The following is a 17,458-nucleotide window of genomic DNA, read 5'->3' on the forward strand; positions in this document are numbered from 1 at the left end:
TTAAGCAAGGGAGTGAGGGAATACACACAATTCACACACACACACACACACACACACCAACAAGGTCCCCCGGTCAAGCGGCACAGTTCCAATCAACACACTAACTGTTGTACTTATTACACAGCGAGAGTCGTCTTCAGTTCCACCGCAGTGGTGGGCTAATTAGATGCTTTGTGACGAACAGGGAAGTGGCTCCCATGTGTGAGCGTGTCTTCTTCTTCTTCTTCTGCTGCCATCACAGTAACTCAACTGCAGCCTCTGAGCCCCGCGTGGCAGAGATGGATTCCGGGGGGGGGCTCCAGCACTGTGGCATGGCCCAAGTGGACGGCCAAGAATGTGAAGCTGTCAGAAAGCAGCAGTTGAGTTAATTTCCCCTTTCAGCGAGCAGATGTTGGTGTCAATCTGAAGGCCAAATAAATAGGGGCAAGATCAGATTTACCCAGATGTAAACCACTATTTTGCATCCAGCAATACCCATAGTCCTGTTTTTGACATCCAAGTGTAAGATGTTCTTCTCCCCTTTGGGTTTACGTGTCAGGGGAGTCAACTTTTCTTTTTTTTTGATTATTAAACCATAGAATGACCAAATTGTTCCATAAAATGTAGAAAAGCCCCGATGGCAAACTGCTCTTGAACTTAATATTGGGGCCAGTGTAATAATTCCGCACTTCAACCTTTTATTTTTTCACCTTAACGTTCTAGCTGCTCGGCGCCCTTTTGTTTTGTGAACAAACCTGAGAGCCTGCAGACATACGTCTTAGTTAGCTAGCAGCTAGCACCAAGGCATGGAGGCGCTTCAGACTGAATGCCAATGTCAGCATGTTAGCTTGACCGTGTTCATTAGCTCTTGTTAGCTAGCACGCTAACGGTGGCTAATTAGCGCTAACGTGCAGCTGCGGCTGGTGGCAATTAAGAAACAAACCGACATATTGAAAAAAAAAACATGGAGCACATGCCGCCGGCCGCTGTATGAATTTTGTTAGAGACGTTAGCACGTCTGGAAACGAAACAGACCACTTCATAAAAACCACATTCATAGAAGTGAATGGTTCCCCGAAAGCTAACTCTGAGCTAGCGTGATATTCGTCTATGCTAGGCTAATGCACGAGCGCACATGTTTAAGCTAACCTCCTCCGTTTCGAAATAAAAAAAATATTCATGCGTCTGTGAATTTCCCAACGGGGAAAAAAACATTGCCAAACCCATAACCTGTTCAATTACAAATTGGAAAATTCTTTGCTGCCAGAGTTGGCAAAGACACGGGTAAACAAAACCAGTTCAGCCAGTTCCCCCATTGATAAATCTTACCTGTCAAACGAACCATCGTCACAACATCGGCTTCCGTGGATGACGTCACAGAGCGATGCGTTATAATCACCTGGTCAGCAGGACAGTGACATTGTCCAGATGATATAGTATTTTATCCCGACAGGTTTGAAAGTAGTTCAAGGCCAATATATACCTGTCTATACTTCTATGTATATTATTACATGTTTTGACATGTCACAGTCACAACAGCACCAGCGTACAGAATGTAAATGATGGAGGAAACCGTGTATGTCCATTGTGAAAAAGACCTATGACGTCAAACGCCCTGTGGTGAAAATTGTGACATTTATTGTTTCAAAGTGTCACTTTTTTTGGCTTCACGTTTTATAATTAGGAATACATGTTTTCAGTTAATCAAATTGAGACTCAAGATTATAAGAATTTTTTTTTTTTTAATTTATTTGTCCCTTGTTCTTCATTATCCTCATATTGCTGGATTATTTATCGTTATTTTAATGACAATAAACAGACATAAATTGGGATATCACTAATGTGGCTGTACATAAATTGACACAAACCCTCACCTCAGGGGTTGGCAGCCACATCATCCAGGATCTGAGAAAAGACAATATCCATTTGCAAGGAACTGGACGCAGGTTTTTTTCCTCGATTCTTGAATGAATAACCGCCCTGTCCGCCTTGCTTTTACTCACCATTGTGTTCCTGTTATTGCTCATGCTCATCTGGAGGAAATGCAGACTTCTAATAATCGTCTGCTCATTAGGACACCAGCCACTCTTTTTTTTACTTGCAGTGAGTGGTTTAACTTTGAGATCCTAAAGATAAATCAGAGCCGTTTCCAGCTCGAAGAGATAAGAAAATGCAGAAGCATGAGGCTTCCCCCCCACAAACCATCACTCCTGGTCTGTCAGCTTGAATCTTCGCAAAGGGGAACTGGTGTTTTGTCCGTGTGAATCAATATTAGAGAACAAACTTGCATCACAAATCTCAATTACACCTCACTACGCAGAAATCTGTCTATTAATACGTTTCTATTACATAGGGCAGTTTATTGAAATTGTAAATGTGTTAGGTGCCATTACGGATGATCTTAGTTTTTTTCTACACTCACAAAACCATAAAAGTTTGAACATTTATAATAATAATAATAATAATAATTTGCTGCTTCAACATTACATTCAAAGCTGTAAATTGTTATAGCTACATTTTTGTTAAAAACACAATATTTACATTAATTGTAATACACAAATTTTATATTTGGTGTACGTACATTAATCTCATCATATAATTTACAGTTTCTCAAGAAACATACAAACAATACTAAAACTAACCTCCCTCCCCACCCCCCACCCCACAAAAAGGCTGCACAATATTTAAGATTGATGAATATCTTATACCAAAATGTCCTCTGTTTCACAAGACTGCCCGCCACAGAACACTTACTTCCCTGCGACAATGCGATGCCGCTGAACTGTGCAACTGTTTATAGTGCAGTTAACTCACGTCCACTTTTTAATCAAACAGAAAGTAAATCTCAACTGTACAAATATTTGACAATGATTAATTTGTAAATATTTCTCCGAAAGAGTCAGTCGTCATGTGTTTTAAGGACACTGCTGACAGTGAAACTCTGCGACAGTTACTGCTTTGTCCAGGGGAGACTTCACAGTAACGGAACAGATGGCAAAATATTGTTTGTGCTTATCTAGAGTTTGATCAGTAGATTACGGTTTAATCAGGGGGAAAATCATTGGGAAAAAAAATAAATAAAAAATGTCTCTTTAACTGAGCATTTCCAGACTTCTTGATTCCAGGTCCCAGTTTTTAAAAAAAAATGTCATTACAGCACACTTACATTTTCCTTTGGCACAATACTTAGTAACCCCCCCCCCCAAAGATCTGTTGTCATTTACATCATGCAGGAGGATGAGGGTGTGTTCACATAAATGACAATAACCAATGGCAAATTACAGCTCCTAAGCACTTGCACATACTGTATGTTTTCCAACAAGTTTGGTCCTGGATCATGTTTTTATTGTTAATGGAAGCAATTTGTGGGAACTAAGAGGCTTAATGTTAAAAATCTACAGAAAAAAAACAGGGCAGTAGAGTGGAGGCAATTTACTAACAAAAATCAGTTTTGTATGCATCTATGTCGTACTAAAATAAGCCTTGAAATTGCTTTCAATACTGTGCTGATGTTTTTTAATATTACTGCATGAAAATGACAAAATTTTCCTGGAATGACAGTTTAGAATTCAAAATATGTTTTTGTTAGCATAAATTCTGTTATGCTCCATTGGTTGTGTGGCTTTAACTATGGGAACACACCCGTGTCTACTACACTTCAATGAAATGCATACTCAAGGCCTCTAGCACCTTTTTAGCCATATAGTATACAAATGTACTGAGTTGTAAAAAAAAAAAAAAAACGTGCAAGACTCACGGATAAAAGACTCTGTTTCCAATACTTAAGGCAAAAACAATTCTCATATATACCAATATACATATATTTGAGATTATTACATCTATCAAAACTGTTTTCTGGTAAACATATGTTGCGATTGACCGTGGCGACCTACTGTACGTACTAGAGCTAAAAGTGCAGAATGACCGAGTCAAAGTCAATGCAATGCCCTCTAGTAAATACAAAAAGAAAGTTTCTTCATTTGTTGTCTTGGGGACTGCCAGTTAATCTGTTCGGCCTGTGTCTTTTGTTGGAGTGTAGGTCAGGAATGCCAAAACTGAAGATCACAAAAAAACAAAACAATTGAGTGCCCAGTAGAAAAGTGCAAATTACGCCAGTGTTTCTTTCAGCTCCTTCCACAACCCCCAGACCTGGACCCTTTAACCAGCACCTATAGCTGGGACACCTTCCTGGGCAGGGGCCTCGGTCTCGGCACACGAGGGTCGGAGGTTCCGTCCAGCTTCATGCTGCCTGTGCGGAGCTGGTGAGGCTTGGGCGGCAGGGCCGGGGGGTCCGTCTGAGGGGGGATAGAGAGACTGTGGGGCAGTGGCACGGGTCTGCGGGGGTTGTTCCTCTCGTACACGCTGTAGGGGGGCGGGGTCTTGTTCTCCCGGCGGATCGGCTCGTCGGAGCTGCTGGAGACGGAGTTGGGCAGGGTGGCTGGCGGGGGCAGCGGGTGGGGTAGGTGGTCCCCCCCGGGCAGCTCGTTGCCCGAAGCCTCGGACACGCTGCAGCGACTGAGGGAGGAGATGCCACTGCTGTAGCTGCCAGAGAGGACGGGGGAGTTGGAGACCAGGCTGGCAGACTGGCACTCAGTGGGGGAAGGTGTGAAAGGTGGCACCATGGTCTGGAAGGACAGAAGGAACGACAGCAAATCATCAAAGGAAAATATGAAAATTGCTATGACACAATTTTTTATTCCTGGCTTTTTCATCTTACCGTCCTTTGCAGATCACCATTATTTAATAAGTGTGTATATACACACTTATTAAGTGTGTATATATATATATTTAAATAAGTCATCTAAATATAATGTCTGTACTTCTTTTGCTTACATTTTTTAGCCATCTTTGGTGGTAAGCACACGACCACACTGAATCCATCACGTGTGCTGACAGCCATGAAACAACAATAACAACTTTTATTCGAATTTTTAAAAAAAGGGAGAGTCAGCGAACAGATTGAGACTGGCCCTGTGCAGCGAGTTGAAAAAACACAATGTGCTGCACTCCCCCCACCACCTCAAAAATCTGATCACTCATCAAAATGTTTTTCAATGCAATTACACCATTCTGCCATTATACCTGCTCAAACCTGATTGGATCTAGTGGTCTAGACGATTGATCGGTAAGCTCGTATCGTTCATGCTACACGGGGCACATACGCAAAGAGGTTTCCATTTGACATGCAAGCGCGGACAAACATTTTCAAATTCAGGCTCAGCATGATACGTATATTAAATACAGCGCTGACAAGCAGTTTAAACTCCTGGTCCCGTTTTTTTTCTACGCCTAAATATCATTTTTCCCCTGGAGATGAGAAAGTGCAGCCCTTGTCAGGCTGGGCACTTTGAGTTTCTGCAGGTTCGCTTCTGTCCTGGGGTTTGTGGTCTGGTAATGGGCCCCCGGCTGCATTGACTCGCGTGTGTGTTTTTGCTTGTGTGTGTGTTTCCGCGTCCGTGTGCCAGATAATGGGGCCTGCTGGAGGTCCGTGGAGGACCCGTGTCTGGCTGCGCTCTGACGGGCGGCTTGGTACTCCACTCCAGGCCTCTTCTGTTGCCGCGACACGCAAATGTGGCGACAAGAACACTCCTGACTACACACACATGCACACGCAAATCTGATTTACACGAGCATGCCAAGCTGCAACTCACACTTTGGTTTCGGGAGTTGTTCTCGCTCTTACCTCGCGCACACACTCACACGTACAAACCGCCTCGCTCTCGGTAGCTGTCACGTGAGACGACATCACGAGCCCCGCAAAAGGAGATAACAATTAACGAGAGACAAGCTTCGGGTTCACCGGAGTCTCACAACCAAATTCTACCTTCATCAAGAGCTCACTCGGTGCTTAGTTAACCTCTTGCAGCACCTCCCCTGCTTCTGCAGACTGGTAGTAACTACTGAAAGGCTCATTAACAAGAAAAACACGGCTCGGAGAGAAAGTGAGAGTCATCTGTGTTCTGATAAACACTAGAGGTCGGAGATATTAAAAACCTGTTTGAACACATTCTTGTTGAGCAATATAGAAGGGAAGATTGAGTACAGTACACAGCTCTCATCCCAGTAAAGGAAAAAAATGGACAAATAAGATTCAGGCTTTGAAATGTGTCGGGTGGTTGAAGAAATCTTTCTGATTTTGCATATTTTTTCGCGAGCAGGCCGGATGACATCATAGCAGGGCTCGAGTTAAGCGCAGAGGGCGACAGTTGGTGTCCACCGGGTGTGCATTAAGCTAATACGATGAATGGGCTGCAGCCAACGCCATTTCGGGACTGTCGTGTCATTAAAAACCACAAAATCAGCAGCGATGGGGCAGTTAGCGGCTTCAGTGAACTGTGATGCGAGGCTCCCTAGCCTTACGGTTGACAGAGAGAGGGATAAAGACCGCAGAGCTGGCCGGTAAAGGCGTTAGCAGTGCAGGATGAAGGGCCCCCAGGCTGCCACTGAGCAAGGTCAGACGAGAGAAACGGAACGAGGGAAAGCTCAGAACAAATGGACGGAGTTGATGAGTGACAGAAACACAACCAACCTTCTGTGGCGATCTGGACGTGGGGACGGGCGACTGCGACCTCATGTTTTTAGCTGAGGAGCCTGTGTGAGAGTCAGAGGAGAGAGAGAGAGGGAGAGGAGGAAAGAGGGCAAATTCAAATTAGAGGCATTTTCTTCTGTCCACAAGGATGACACAGCATGAGTCATGCAAACACGCACACACACACACACACACACACACACACACACACACACAGAGATGAGAGGCCCAGTCGCTTTAAGCATCAATGAATCAAATACGTGCTGATGTTCTGCAGGTCCTTAAGGCTGCTTTAAGCTGTTTCTACATCCAACAGCTGTTACTGCTCCACGCAAAGAGGGCAAGAAAAAAAAGAGGAGGGGAGGAGGAGGGGAAAAACACTCCATCTGCTCATAACGCTGCTGGGCAGTGTGATATGACAGAAAGCGGCGGGGAATAAGTCAAATCTGTTGCATCTGTAAATAAGCAAATAACTAAAAACACAGTTTGAGTTGATGGTTGGAGAAAAAAGCATTGTTGAGCCCTAATGACATGCATTTCTCAGGAGGGGTACTGAAAGGAAACAATACAAATCCGGGGATTGACCGGAATATCAATCGCCATTGATTTTAGTATTTCCTCAAAGCTGCCGGCGTCATTATGTGTGTGAGCAGAAGCGAGGGAACAGCAGCTGAGAGCCTCAGATGGGGGGTGTGCCAAGGAGAGGCGGAGAAAGCACCAGGTGTCAAAAGCCAGAGAGGAAAAATTAGTACAATTCTTCACCGGCGGAGTCACTCGCCATAGGGCCGGGTTTTTTTACCTGAGTACGGAGGCCTAGGAGGTACAGGAGGGCATAGCAATTTGCCGACAGAGTCGGAGAAGGATGGCGCGCCCACTTTGACACTGTCTAGGCTCCAGCTACTGGGTGTGGGTCTCACTTTACAGCACACAGAGACATCACAAGTCACGCAACAGGTTATGGAATCACAAACAAAAAAAAGTGCATTTGAAATGGATGATGTGATAACTGGAAATTGGTGGGTGGCTTGTTCGGTCGAGGAAGTTGTTCTGTAGTGTAAATAAACCGTAAAGATGTTTTTTTGTGTTGTTGTTGTTTGATAGTTGCTTTTTAATATCAAACTGATTTTTTTTTAATTTGAAGTTTTCAGAAGCTGCAAGCTTTTACCACAATACAAAGCAGGTTCCCAAAGATATTAATGTTTTACCTTTGTATTCTGTTATTACATTTTTGTTTAGATTTCATAAGTGGGGTTTTTTTGTGTCATTTTTTGTTCCACGTTTTCATTTTTTTTCAGGTTTGTCTCGATCTTTGATGGTTGAACATGTGTCCCAGCTTCTCGTCTGCTGTGTTCTAAAATGGAAATTTACAAGGGGGCTGGAAGGAAAAGTTCCTGAAAATGTCAGGAGCAACATTTGCATTTTCACATACACCCCATATCAGGAAATTGTCTAAATTTCAGTGCAGGTCTGAAAGTAGCGTATTTAAGTCACTCGAAAATAAAAAGCAAAATACATATTTGTAATCGATCGCCCCTATTAACGCGAACAACATAATTTGTCTGTGTCTTCTACCAGTTACAAATCAATGTTCAAAACTTTCATTTCATGATCTGGCAATGTTGAGGTTAAGCTTTTAATTTGTCCACCCATCCATCCATCCACATCCTCCTCCTACACATGCGGACTTAATTGCTCTGCAACACCTTCATCCTGACATAAAGGTTTCCGTCATTTGAATATAAACATGCCCTATATTGTTGGGGGTCACTGCTATCGCTCTTGTTGGGAAGACGGTCCCATTTATTTAGCTCATATATTTGTTGATTTTTGCCTTCCATGAATTGATTAACTGTCAGAGATGTGAAAATGAAATGCAAGAGTTTGCTCATTAGTGCAACAGGTCAAGCAATTGTGGAGTGAAAAATACTTTAGTTTTTACAACTATTTTGCAGAGCACAATGTTATACACATAACCATAAAATGGGAAAACAACCTGTCAAAGCTGTTGTTTTTACAATTTTTTTTTAAACAATTTACAATTTAAATTCTGTGCAATGCCACAACTGCACATTTGGTGTGAAAGCAAAATTCTAGGATTTTCCTGAATGTTAAACACTTATCAAACAAAAAAATATAGAATATTTTAAAATGGAAATAACATAACCCTTTAAAATCTAATTTACAAGTAAATCCCAGACCGTCCAGTTCACTCTTTGGATTATTGGTCACATTTAAATCAAACAATAGTTTGAAAAAAGTGCGGAGATTTCTATAAAAGGTTAAGTTCCAGTTTATGCCAGTGTCTATCCAGACATAATATATGTAGTGAAGACAATTTAATAAAAGTCATTTTGTCCTAATTAGCATATGTATTATGGAGTTATGGACTAAACAAGTGACCTTTGGCCAAGGGAAATCAAATCAGTGCACCCTTGAGTCCAAGTGAGCATGTACAGTATATCACACCATAATAACAATAACTGCATCATATTTTAATGACACTATATTTAGTATCTGAGTTAAAAGTTTCGAGACGGAAGACGTGAAGAATCACACTTTTCATACGATCACGGGTTTTGTGTAAATTCTCGCACCTTTCATCATTGTCATACACGTTAAGGTGCGACGGCACCATATTGCAGCAGTTCATCAATCCCGCCGCATTATTTACAGGTCGCGCTCGAATCACTCGGAAAAGGCGTGAGTCGCAGAGGAAACTAACACATCCACGCACATCGAACTTTATTTCGAGGCGTCTCTTCCGCATGCCTCCGTAATTACTTCACAAAACTGCTCGGAAAGCAGGTCTCGTTTTTTCTGTGGCTGGGAGCGGCGTTGATGGAAGGAGAAAACTGCACACGTTCGTTTTGATCCCCAGAGTTCCGATGAAGTTCAGGGAAAAGCAATCAAACTGTTCAGGTTTTTTGAGGGGTTTTGTTATAATTACACATGAGGGACAAGCTTTCGCTTTCAATTCACAGGCATATATTTAAAAAAACAAAACTAGAAATTTGGATGATCTCTTGACTTTGCTGAGCAAAATGACAACCATACATATGAATGTCACACATGTCCATTAGCAGTGCCATTTCATTATTCCTTTACGCGAGGGCAAAATTAAATGTTATAATCTAGACTGACTGTCTGGTGTAATGGAGCCCAGCATGTGTGTGTGTGTGTGTGTTCTGACAAGCTGCCTGAGGCATCTTTGTGAAGACAGACGCTCCCATTCACTCTGTGGTCAAACTGTTACACACTCTATATAGAAGTTTTATTAATCATTGTAAATTATATATATATATATATATGATTTGATGTATAGAAATGAAAAGGCCTGTCGGCTATGTGTGTGTGTGAGATATTAGAAGAACTCATGTGTTAACGATTAAGTCGTATTGATCGGGCTTCAGGCATCGTGATCTTGATGAGAAATGATGACCGAGCCTTTGTTACGGACGCGTTGATACTTCCATACATGTCAGTTTGATGATGCTCAGTAATCGATATGGAGTGATCTCATAATGAACGCCTCATATATTTTGAACGTTATTGGTTTAAGGAGCCTCCACACCGAAGAGAGGTTTTGTTTGGAAATTCTACAGGAATTTTGGGCAATGGACACATGTTGGGGCGTTTTGCTGAGGAAAGTAAGTAATGGTATTCAAAGTCTACTTTAGGATAGGTTTGATATGTTCTGCCTTTGAATTGGAATAATAAGGAGCTCTTTTAGAAATCTGTGGAAATTTTGTTTTCCAAATATAACGCTATACTTATCGACCTCCAATTTTACCACTAATATACAAATCGCATCTATTTTTTTTCTATTTTGTTTGAGTTGATGAGTTGGTTTTTTTGACCTTCATCTTTGGTTTATCTTCTGGGTGTAGTTTTTTTAGAAGCCATTACTGGTTTCTCACCACGCCCCACACATATTTTTTTAAATTTCATTCAAATATTTCGTATCTATGTTGTGTAAAATAACTGCTAGTGGTGGAAGGCAAGAGTGCATTTAGAGTGTTTCCGAGACTGTTGGAGAAGTCACTGCGCGGAACAAAAAAAATGAAATAACTGTGTTTTTACCTTTGTCTGGCGCTGAGAGGTTCGGGTCGCTCCTTGGTAAAGTGGAGTCGCCTATCTGATGAGGAGGAGCTCTCTGCACACGGGAGAATATGCCCACATTACTTTCAAATACATACAGCATGACAGCAGTGTGTGTGTGTGTGTGTGTGTGTGTGTGAAACGAAACATAGGCAAACACCAGGAATAAAGGAATATCAGATGGTGAAAAATAAATCCCCTCAAAATATTCAATAGAATAGGTATAGTGAGATTTAAACTCCTGCCTCCATCATCCATCTTTTTCTTTTTTTACCCAGCTGCTCTAATTACAGTACAAGGTATACAAGTAATCGATGATTGTAATGATCAATTTTCCATTAGCAGCTAGCAGTGCTTCAGCGGTGTCAGGTTGGAATAATTGTTAGGCCTCCGAGAACATCAATTTGGTCCGACTCTTCTGATTCGACACAAGCGGGACAAGGAGAACAGGTGAACTGTGTCAGCAGCATTGACCGTGAGAGATCTACAGCTCTGCTTTGAACAGCAAACACAGTGGTTTTTTTCTGTTTCAATATCCTCCTCTCGCCGAGGACGAAGTGTGTGAGACGGTGTTACATTCTGCCCTTCAGCTATCGAGAACAAACCCTAATTGCATGTTGTTCTTGTTGACACGTGTTTATGCGGTAGCATTAGCTCGCTGCGCTGGAATGTGTGTGTGTGTTTTTTTTATTTTTATAACTGAAATGTGGCAATGCTGGACCGTCAGAGTCGAAAAACCTGCAGTTCTCAGCTACTAAATCGCTCATGTGACCTCGCTCACGGCCAGGAGAATCTTTTTTTCCCTCTCTCTGCAAGGCAGAAATCGCACATTGAGATAAACTGTTCAATACACAGGTGACCTTGTTTTTCTGCCCCAGTATAAACCTTATGGGTGGTGACAGTGCTGGTTAAACATGTCCACAAGGTAAAAAAGTGTTATAATATATATATATATATATATATATATATATATATATATATATATATATATATATATATATATATATATACACACATATATATATACTTTGTTCTTTGTTCAAATCACACAATAACACACTTGGATGGGACAGGTTGAGATAAAGACGGTACTTCTCACCATGGTTACTGAATTAATCCAAAACAGACACAAGATTTGACAAATTTAAAGCTTCAGATTAGGTTACTATTCTCAAAAGTGTAATCCTCACCGCAGTGTGTGTGTGTGCTTGTACGTGTGTGTGTGTGTGTGTGTGTGTGTGTGTGTGCGCGCGCTACCTGTGCAGGGTCCAGGGGGTTGGGAAAGATGGCACTGACTGGTCTCTCTCTCGGAGACAAACAGGCGTTTTCCCTGGAATGCTTGTGTTTCTCTGCCATTTGGGGCGAACCTGAAATATAGAGTACAGGATGAGAGTGACACACACACACACACACACACACACACACACACACACACACATTAAGAGCATGTGCAAACACATAAGGGACCAAATAACAGCAAGGTGTTCGACTGTTACCCACGAATACTGGCCACCAATCAGGAGAGGCCGATCACTCCTCCTCTCTCCGAGCCTCCACACCGTTCTTTCAGCCTCACTAGCCCCACAACATGATGAATGGCCTGCCCCCTTCCCGCACACGCACACACACACCCCCCCTCACTCCCTCTCCTCCTCTGTTAACACTGGACAATCACAGCTGACACAGACACGTGCAAAACCTCAAATCAAGAAACACACACACGCACACACACACACACACACACACACACACACACACACACACACACACACACACACACACACACACACACACACACACACACACACACACACACACACACACACACACACACACACACACACACACACACCGTTTCCACACAGCGGTTCCCCTCGTCTGGCTACTGTGTGGATCTCAATCCATTAGTGAACGCAATTGCACTTGGAAGGCCATCATATGACTGTGAGATACCCATCGCTGGCTCTCATTCAGATAAGACCACAGTGGTAATAATTCTCTACCCTTTTCTTTTTACGAGGGCGCCGCTCACTGCCAGCGGCCTGCCAAAGGGGAGTGTGTGCGCTTCCATAAACGTCCTTTTATATCCACAATTGTTAAGACAGAGGTCAGGCAGAAAACACGTTAGCGCCTTTGAAGGTGGCGAGATAATAGGGCAGACTGAGAAGCCGTAAGATATTCACGCGCCACAGTCGAGGTGGACTCGGACGGCCGAGGTCCAAGAAGGATACTCCAAACAGCCGTTGTCATCTCTTACTCTCACTTGTTTATTCTCTGGGTGCATGTTTCTTTCATCAGCATTTGTCGCCACATCTCGGCCCATTTCATTTTTCATCTTGGCTCATTCCGTATTCTCTCTATTTTTCGGTCTCTAACTTTCCATTCAAGCCTGCCTTTCTCATTGTTGTTCCCCCCTTCACCCCCCCATCTCCCTCTCATACACGGATCGCCAGCTGTCTTCCAACCTCGCCGTACTCAGCAGGGAAACTTCTGTCGGCTTCCTTTGTGCGAATCGCTCCAGATAGAATATCAGTTAAAAGCCACTAATAGCTCTCACCTCTGGCACTGGACGGGGCAGAGCTGGTGACGTTGGGCGAGGCAGAATGATTGGAGCTGAGGCTCGAGGTAGACGGACTGGGCTGTGGGCGGGACAGACGACGAAAACAACAGCTGCATTATTATCGTCACAAAAACATCATAACATTTATTAACATGATATACTGTACAACACATAAACGTCATTGAAGGTCAACAATGAGCCTCCATGCTCAAATATTTGAAATAATTCCTAATGGCAAATTTTTCTTGTTAGTAAAAAAAATGAAGATAACCTCCGGATATTTGGTGACTTATGTGTTTTTAGACAAAACCAGACTAGTCCACACTACGATGGTTTCTCTTCCAGTACCAGTGTAGCTCTTCCCAGCTATTTCTTATTACTGTTAGAAATAAATGATTAAAGTAGAATATTGTTGTTGCTCTTAGAAAGTCCCACATGCATACTGTACATGTAAAACTGGGCATCTGTGCAGCTGACAAACAAACTTGGTCATCATTGATAGATGAATTATGGTTAAAGTAAACTCAAAGTCAGAATTGAAATTGAGATTAACTGTTGTAACATTATATTCAATGAAGGATTCATCAAAATTTCCAGTTGTGAGAAAACCTGCTAAGATTGTCCAAAGCCATCAGTCGAATCTCTCAGTAAAAACAGCTTAATGCACTTTGTAGATTGACATATACTAAGATAATACACTTTTCAGTAAACTGCTCTTGATCTATCGAAAAAAGGGTCTGACGATCAAATATAATGCGTAATATCTTCAGATCAGATCGCCCCCCCCCCCCCCCCCCCCCCCCCCCCCCCCCCTCTCATGTTTTCCTCTGCTTGCAGTGATTCCAGGCCTGCCAGGTGCAGCGGACAGCCTGCCAGGAGTTGTCAGCAGCTTTCTGAATTGGCCAAATCCAGTTTAGATTACTGCCGAACTCCAGCAGGCTCCCTGGACAGACCGCGCAAAGAATTGTGTCCTTATTTGATATAATCGCGGCAATTTGCTTGGCCAGACAGAGCTCCAAACAAACAGAGGGAGGGATATATAGAGAGAGAAAGGGTCAGAGGAGAAGAGGAATGAGGCCGGAACAGAGGGAGGGGGGATTAAAAAGTATTTTAAGTGAAATCTGCGGGGAGCAGGAGGGCAAATGTCGGGCTGTGGACTCAACCTACTACCGTAAGAGCTTTTGTTCGGGTGTATGGTAAGGCATAAGAGATTGCACGAGTGTCCGTCTGAGAGAGGGAACATGTCCGAGAGAGATTTTACCTGCATGTTGAAGACTTCATCCGAGCTCTCCGACTGTCCTGTGATGTTACTGACTTCGTTGGAGGCTTGAGACGACAGAGAGGATGAGGAGTAGCGGTTGACCGCAGGGTAGCTGAGGAGACTGAGGGTTAGAGAGACAGAGAGAGGTGGTTATGATGGCTTTCGGTAAATGGGGAGAGGTTATGTTATGTTATCATGCTTCCTTTGCTTCAAGACGTCTTACTCACCGAGACATTTAGCGTACGCCGCGGGAAGGCAGACGAAAAGTTGCGGCGGGGAAGGGAACAAGGCAAACAGAGAGACAAGCGGGGAGAAAATGTCAGATCCGGGAGAAGATAGTCGATTTAGCAATCACAGCGTTTCATCAAGTATTTGTCTGCCCAAAGGTCAAAGTGTAAAAGAAAGGCTAGCGAACAAACACAATGTGGTTTCTAAAGGAAGGTTAAAGCTGAAGACTGCCACCTGGTTTTGTGTAGGCAAACAAAAATGGGTTGAAAAAAAGGAAAGAAATCAAAACTATGTAAGCAAAACACGAAATGTCACTTGGAGATTGAGGTGATGTGTGTGTCTGCATTCTTTCTGTGTATGGCTTTGCCTCCTGGGATCAGACCGTGGAGGCAGAATGTCACAGGTAGACGGAGTGGTAGGGTCACTGAACACATCAAAACGCGCGCGCACACACACACACACGCACGCACACGCACACGCACACACGCACGCACGCACGCACGCACACGCACACGCACACGCACACAGTCTGCCCGCTGGCCCGATAGAAGTCACACAGAAATATTCCCTGTGGGAGCCAGCCAGCTGCCCCCACCCATTGTACGCCCAGATGGAGCCACACTGGTAAAGAATGAAGGAAGAAGAGAGCAAAGGCACAGAGCGTGGTGTTTGAGGTGAAAAGGAAAAAAAGAAAAAGAAAAGGAAAAACAGCTGAGGTGAAGACCGATGTCTGCGGTGAAGGGCAGCACATCAAGAGAAGGCAAAGAGAGGTCAGACACCATGAAGGAGACTGCGGTAAAGGAGCTTTGTAAACTCAAACCCACATGTAAGCACCAAAGTAACCGACATGAGATCCATTCAATATCAAGAACTTCTTTTTTTCTTTTGCTGGAATATTCAATCAAATTGGGTTTTTTATTTTTTAAAGGAGGAAGCAGACAATAACAGTTAGAAAAAGAAATATTCACCTCCGCCTGACAACCCCTCTGCCCCCGTCTGGGCTGATGATGTTAGGCACGGAGTTCCTGCAGGGTCGCGGGCTGCCGTTGGTGAAGTGCACCGGGCTGGCGCCCACATAGGCAGGAAACTCCTGGGGTTTCAAATTGGAAGGAGAGGAAATGTGCATGATCAAATGCGTGTCGGTGCCGGCGTGGGGTATATCGCGAGTTAAATAGACACAAATGCAGATGAAGTGAAGTGTGCCTAACGAGGGGTGGCTACATCCTCGGGAGGACCGAAGGGGGTCATTCGCTCGGGAGTCTAAACACACCAGTCGGCTTCTGTGGGCCTACATGAAACACTCCAGTTAATGACTGGAGCGGAACAAAAATTAAGCACAAATAAAATTGTTTAAATCTTCCTAACACGATTTATCATCATTATCTAAATACCCTCTAAATTTGCCTTTTGAAATACATTCTTCATGATGTACCAAGTGTCTCCACGTATTGCCCTGCGGCCTACTGTACCTGTATTCCGAGACTGGATTTCATTAAATGGAACTGGTCCACAAGCTTCTTGTGGAGAGGCCTCATGTCCTGGGGAACAAACTTCTCGTGCACAGCGAGGCCGTACTCCAGGATATGTGCCTGTGGGACAAGAGCCGGCGGGTTAACGTCTCCTACTACCAAGAAATGCTTGATTAAAATGAGAAAATCTCATATATTAGAAAAAGATTAGAAAAAGACCAAACCTGCTTCATTTACATATAATCCCCTTTCTTAAAAAAGAAAAACAGGATTTTAATACTTAATACTAAACTTGATGACATTATGAATAGTGCTGTAAAATAAAAATAAAATTAAAAAAACTACTCAAGGTCCACTTATTCGCTTGTTCCAGAACGTTCAAAAGCATCATAACATCTTCATCTGCTGGCTCCGGAACAAGCGAGTCCTGTAAGTGACCTTGCGTTGAGTGTGTTGTGGTACAGGCCGTATCCAAGGACAACCGTGAACCGCAACGTTTAAATATTAATATTATATATATTATATTTTTCGCCTCCACGTTAGAAGATAAAAGTATTGATCTTTATTTCTTGTCTTGGCATTTTGAAACACATCATGAACATACACTCCCCCTGCTGCTGTTTTTCATCTCTTCTTATTACAAACCTGCTCGAACATGAGCTCCCTCAGACGGCCGATCTTCTCGCCGTCCTCGGGGTGATTCATAATGTAGTCCTTCACGAAGAAGGCCTGCGTGGAAACAAAATGCAGAACATTTGTTATGCACACACCGGGAGCTGGAGCAGTGGCTCTTTCTGCATTGCAGTGATACCTGGATCCCAGCTGGGCTGACAAAGTGAATTAGTGTTCTTCTTTCTTTTTTTTCCCCTCTCTTTTCTATTTTTTTTTTTCATGAACAAACTGAGCAAGTAAGAAAACAGGGTAAACGAACATCCAGCTCAAATGGGGGGTGTAACGCTGTCTGGCTTTTAGTGTTGTGATATTAATATAAAGTTCAGGGAGCAGAACAAAGCTACAAAAACTTGCTAAAAATAGACTAAACGCTGTGCCAAACGGATGTTTGAGGTATCACAAATGACTGATCATTCTTTGATTTAGGAGCCAATTTGGTCTCGGGTTTAAAAAGCCTTTTTTTTTTTTTTTTCAAATGTTCATTCATGTCTTTGCTTCCTGTTACTGATCGCGTCTGTTCAAAAACCGCCGTGCTTTTTGATTACTTTCCCAGACATTTCCTTCGAAATAAGTTCAGTCCAAAGATAGACAGATAAGATGAAAAAAAAGCCCCGGTCTGCTTTGAAGCATGATAACGCAGGGAACCCCTGCCGCTGTTCGCA

The 17,458-nt window shown here is 43.1% G+C and overlaps 1 protein-coding gene across 4 annotated transcripts in view; it reads right to left on the reverse strand.

Annotated features, from left to right (window-relative positions):
• Positions 1-2,318: 2,318 nt before the first annotated feature.
• Positions 2,319-17,458, reverse strand: part of dock4b (dedicator of cytokinesis 4b) — a 100,569-nt gene continuing 85,429 nt past the window's right edge. For 2 of the 4 annotated variants that reach the window (XM_035620091.2, XM_047336064.1), the window contains 10 exons: positions 16,770-16,853; positions 16,125-16,244; positions 15,624-15,745; positions 14,428-14,548; positions 13,164-13,245; positions 11,864-11,973; positions 10,589-10,661; positions 7,308-7,424; positions 6,509-6,570; positions 2,319-4,604 (listed from right to left, as the gene is read on the reverse strand). In XM_035620091.2, the coding sequence (XP_035475984.2) occupies positions 4,149-4,604; positions 6,509-6,570; positions 7,308-7,424; positions 10,589-10,661; positions 11,864-11,973; positions 13,164-13,245; positions 14,428-14,548; positions 15,624-15,745; positions 16,125-16,244; positions 16,770-16,853 (1,347 nt within the window). In that variant the 3' untranslated portion in view covers positions 2,319-4,148. The remainder of the gene's footprint in view (positions 4,605-6,508; positions 6,571-7,307; positions 7,425-10,588; positions 10,662-11,863; positions 11,974-13,163; positions 13,246-14,427; positions 14,549-15,623; positions 15,746-16,124; positions 16,245-16,769; positions 16,854-17,458) is intronic. The other 2 variants (XM_047336063.1, XM_047336065.1) reach the window with 2 other exon arrangements.

This window comes from Scophthalmus maximus, chromosome 12 (genome assembly GCF_022379125.1).
Source record: "Scophthalmus maximus strain ysfricsl-2021 chromosome 12, ASM2237912v1, whole genome shotgun sequence".
NCBI lineage: Eukaryota > Metazoa > Chordata > Actinopteri > Pleuronectiformes > Scophthalmidae > Scophthalmus > Scophthalmus maximus.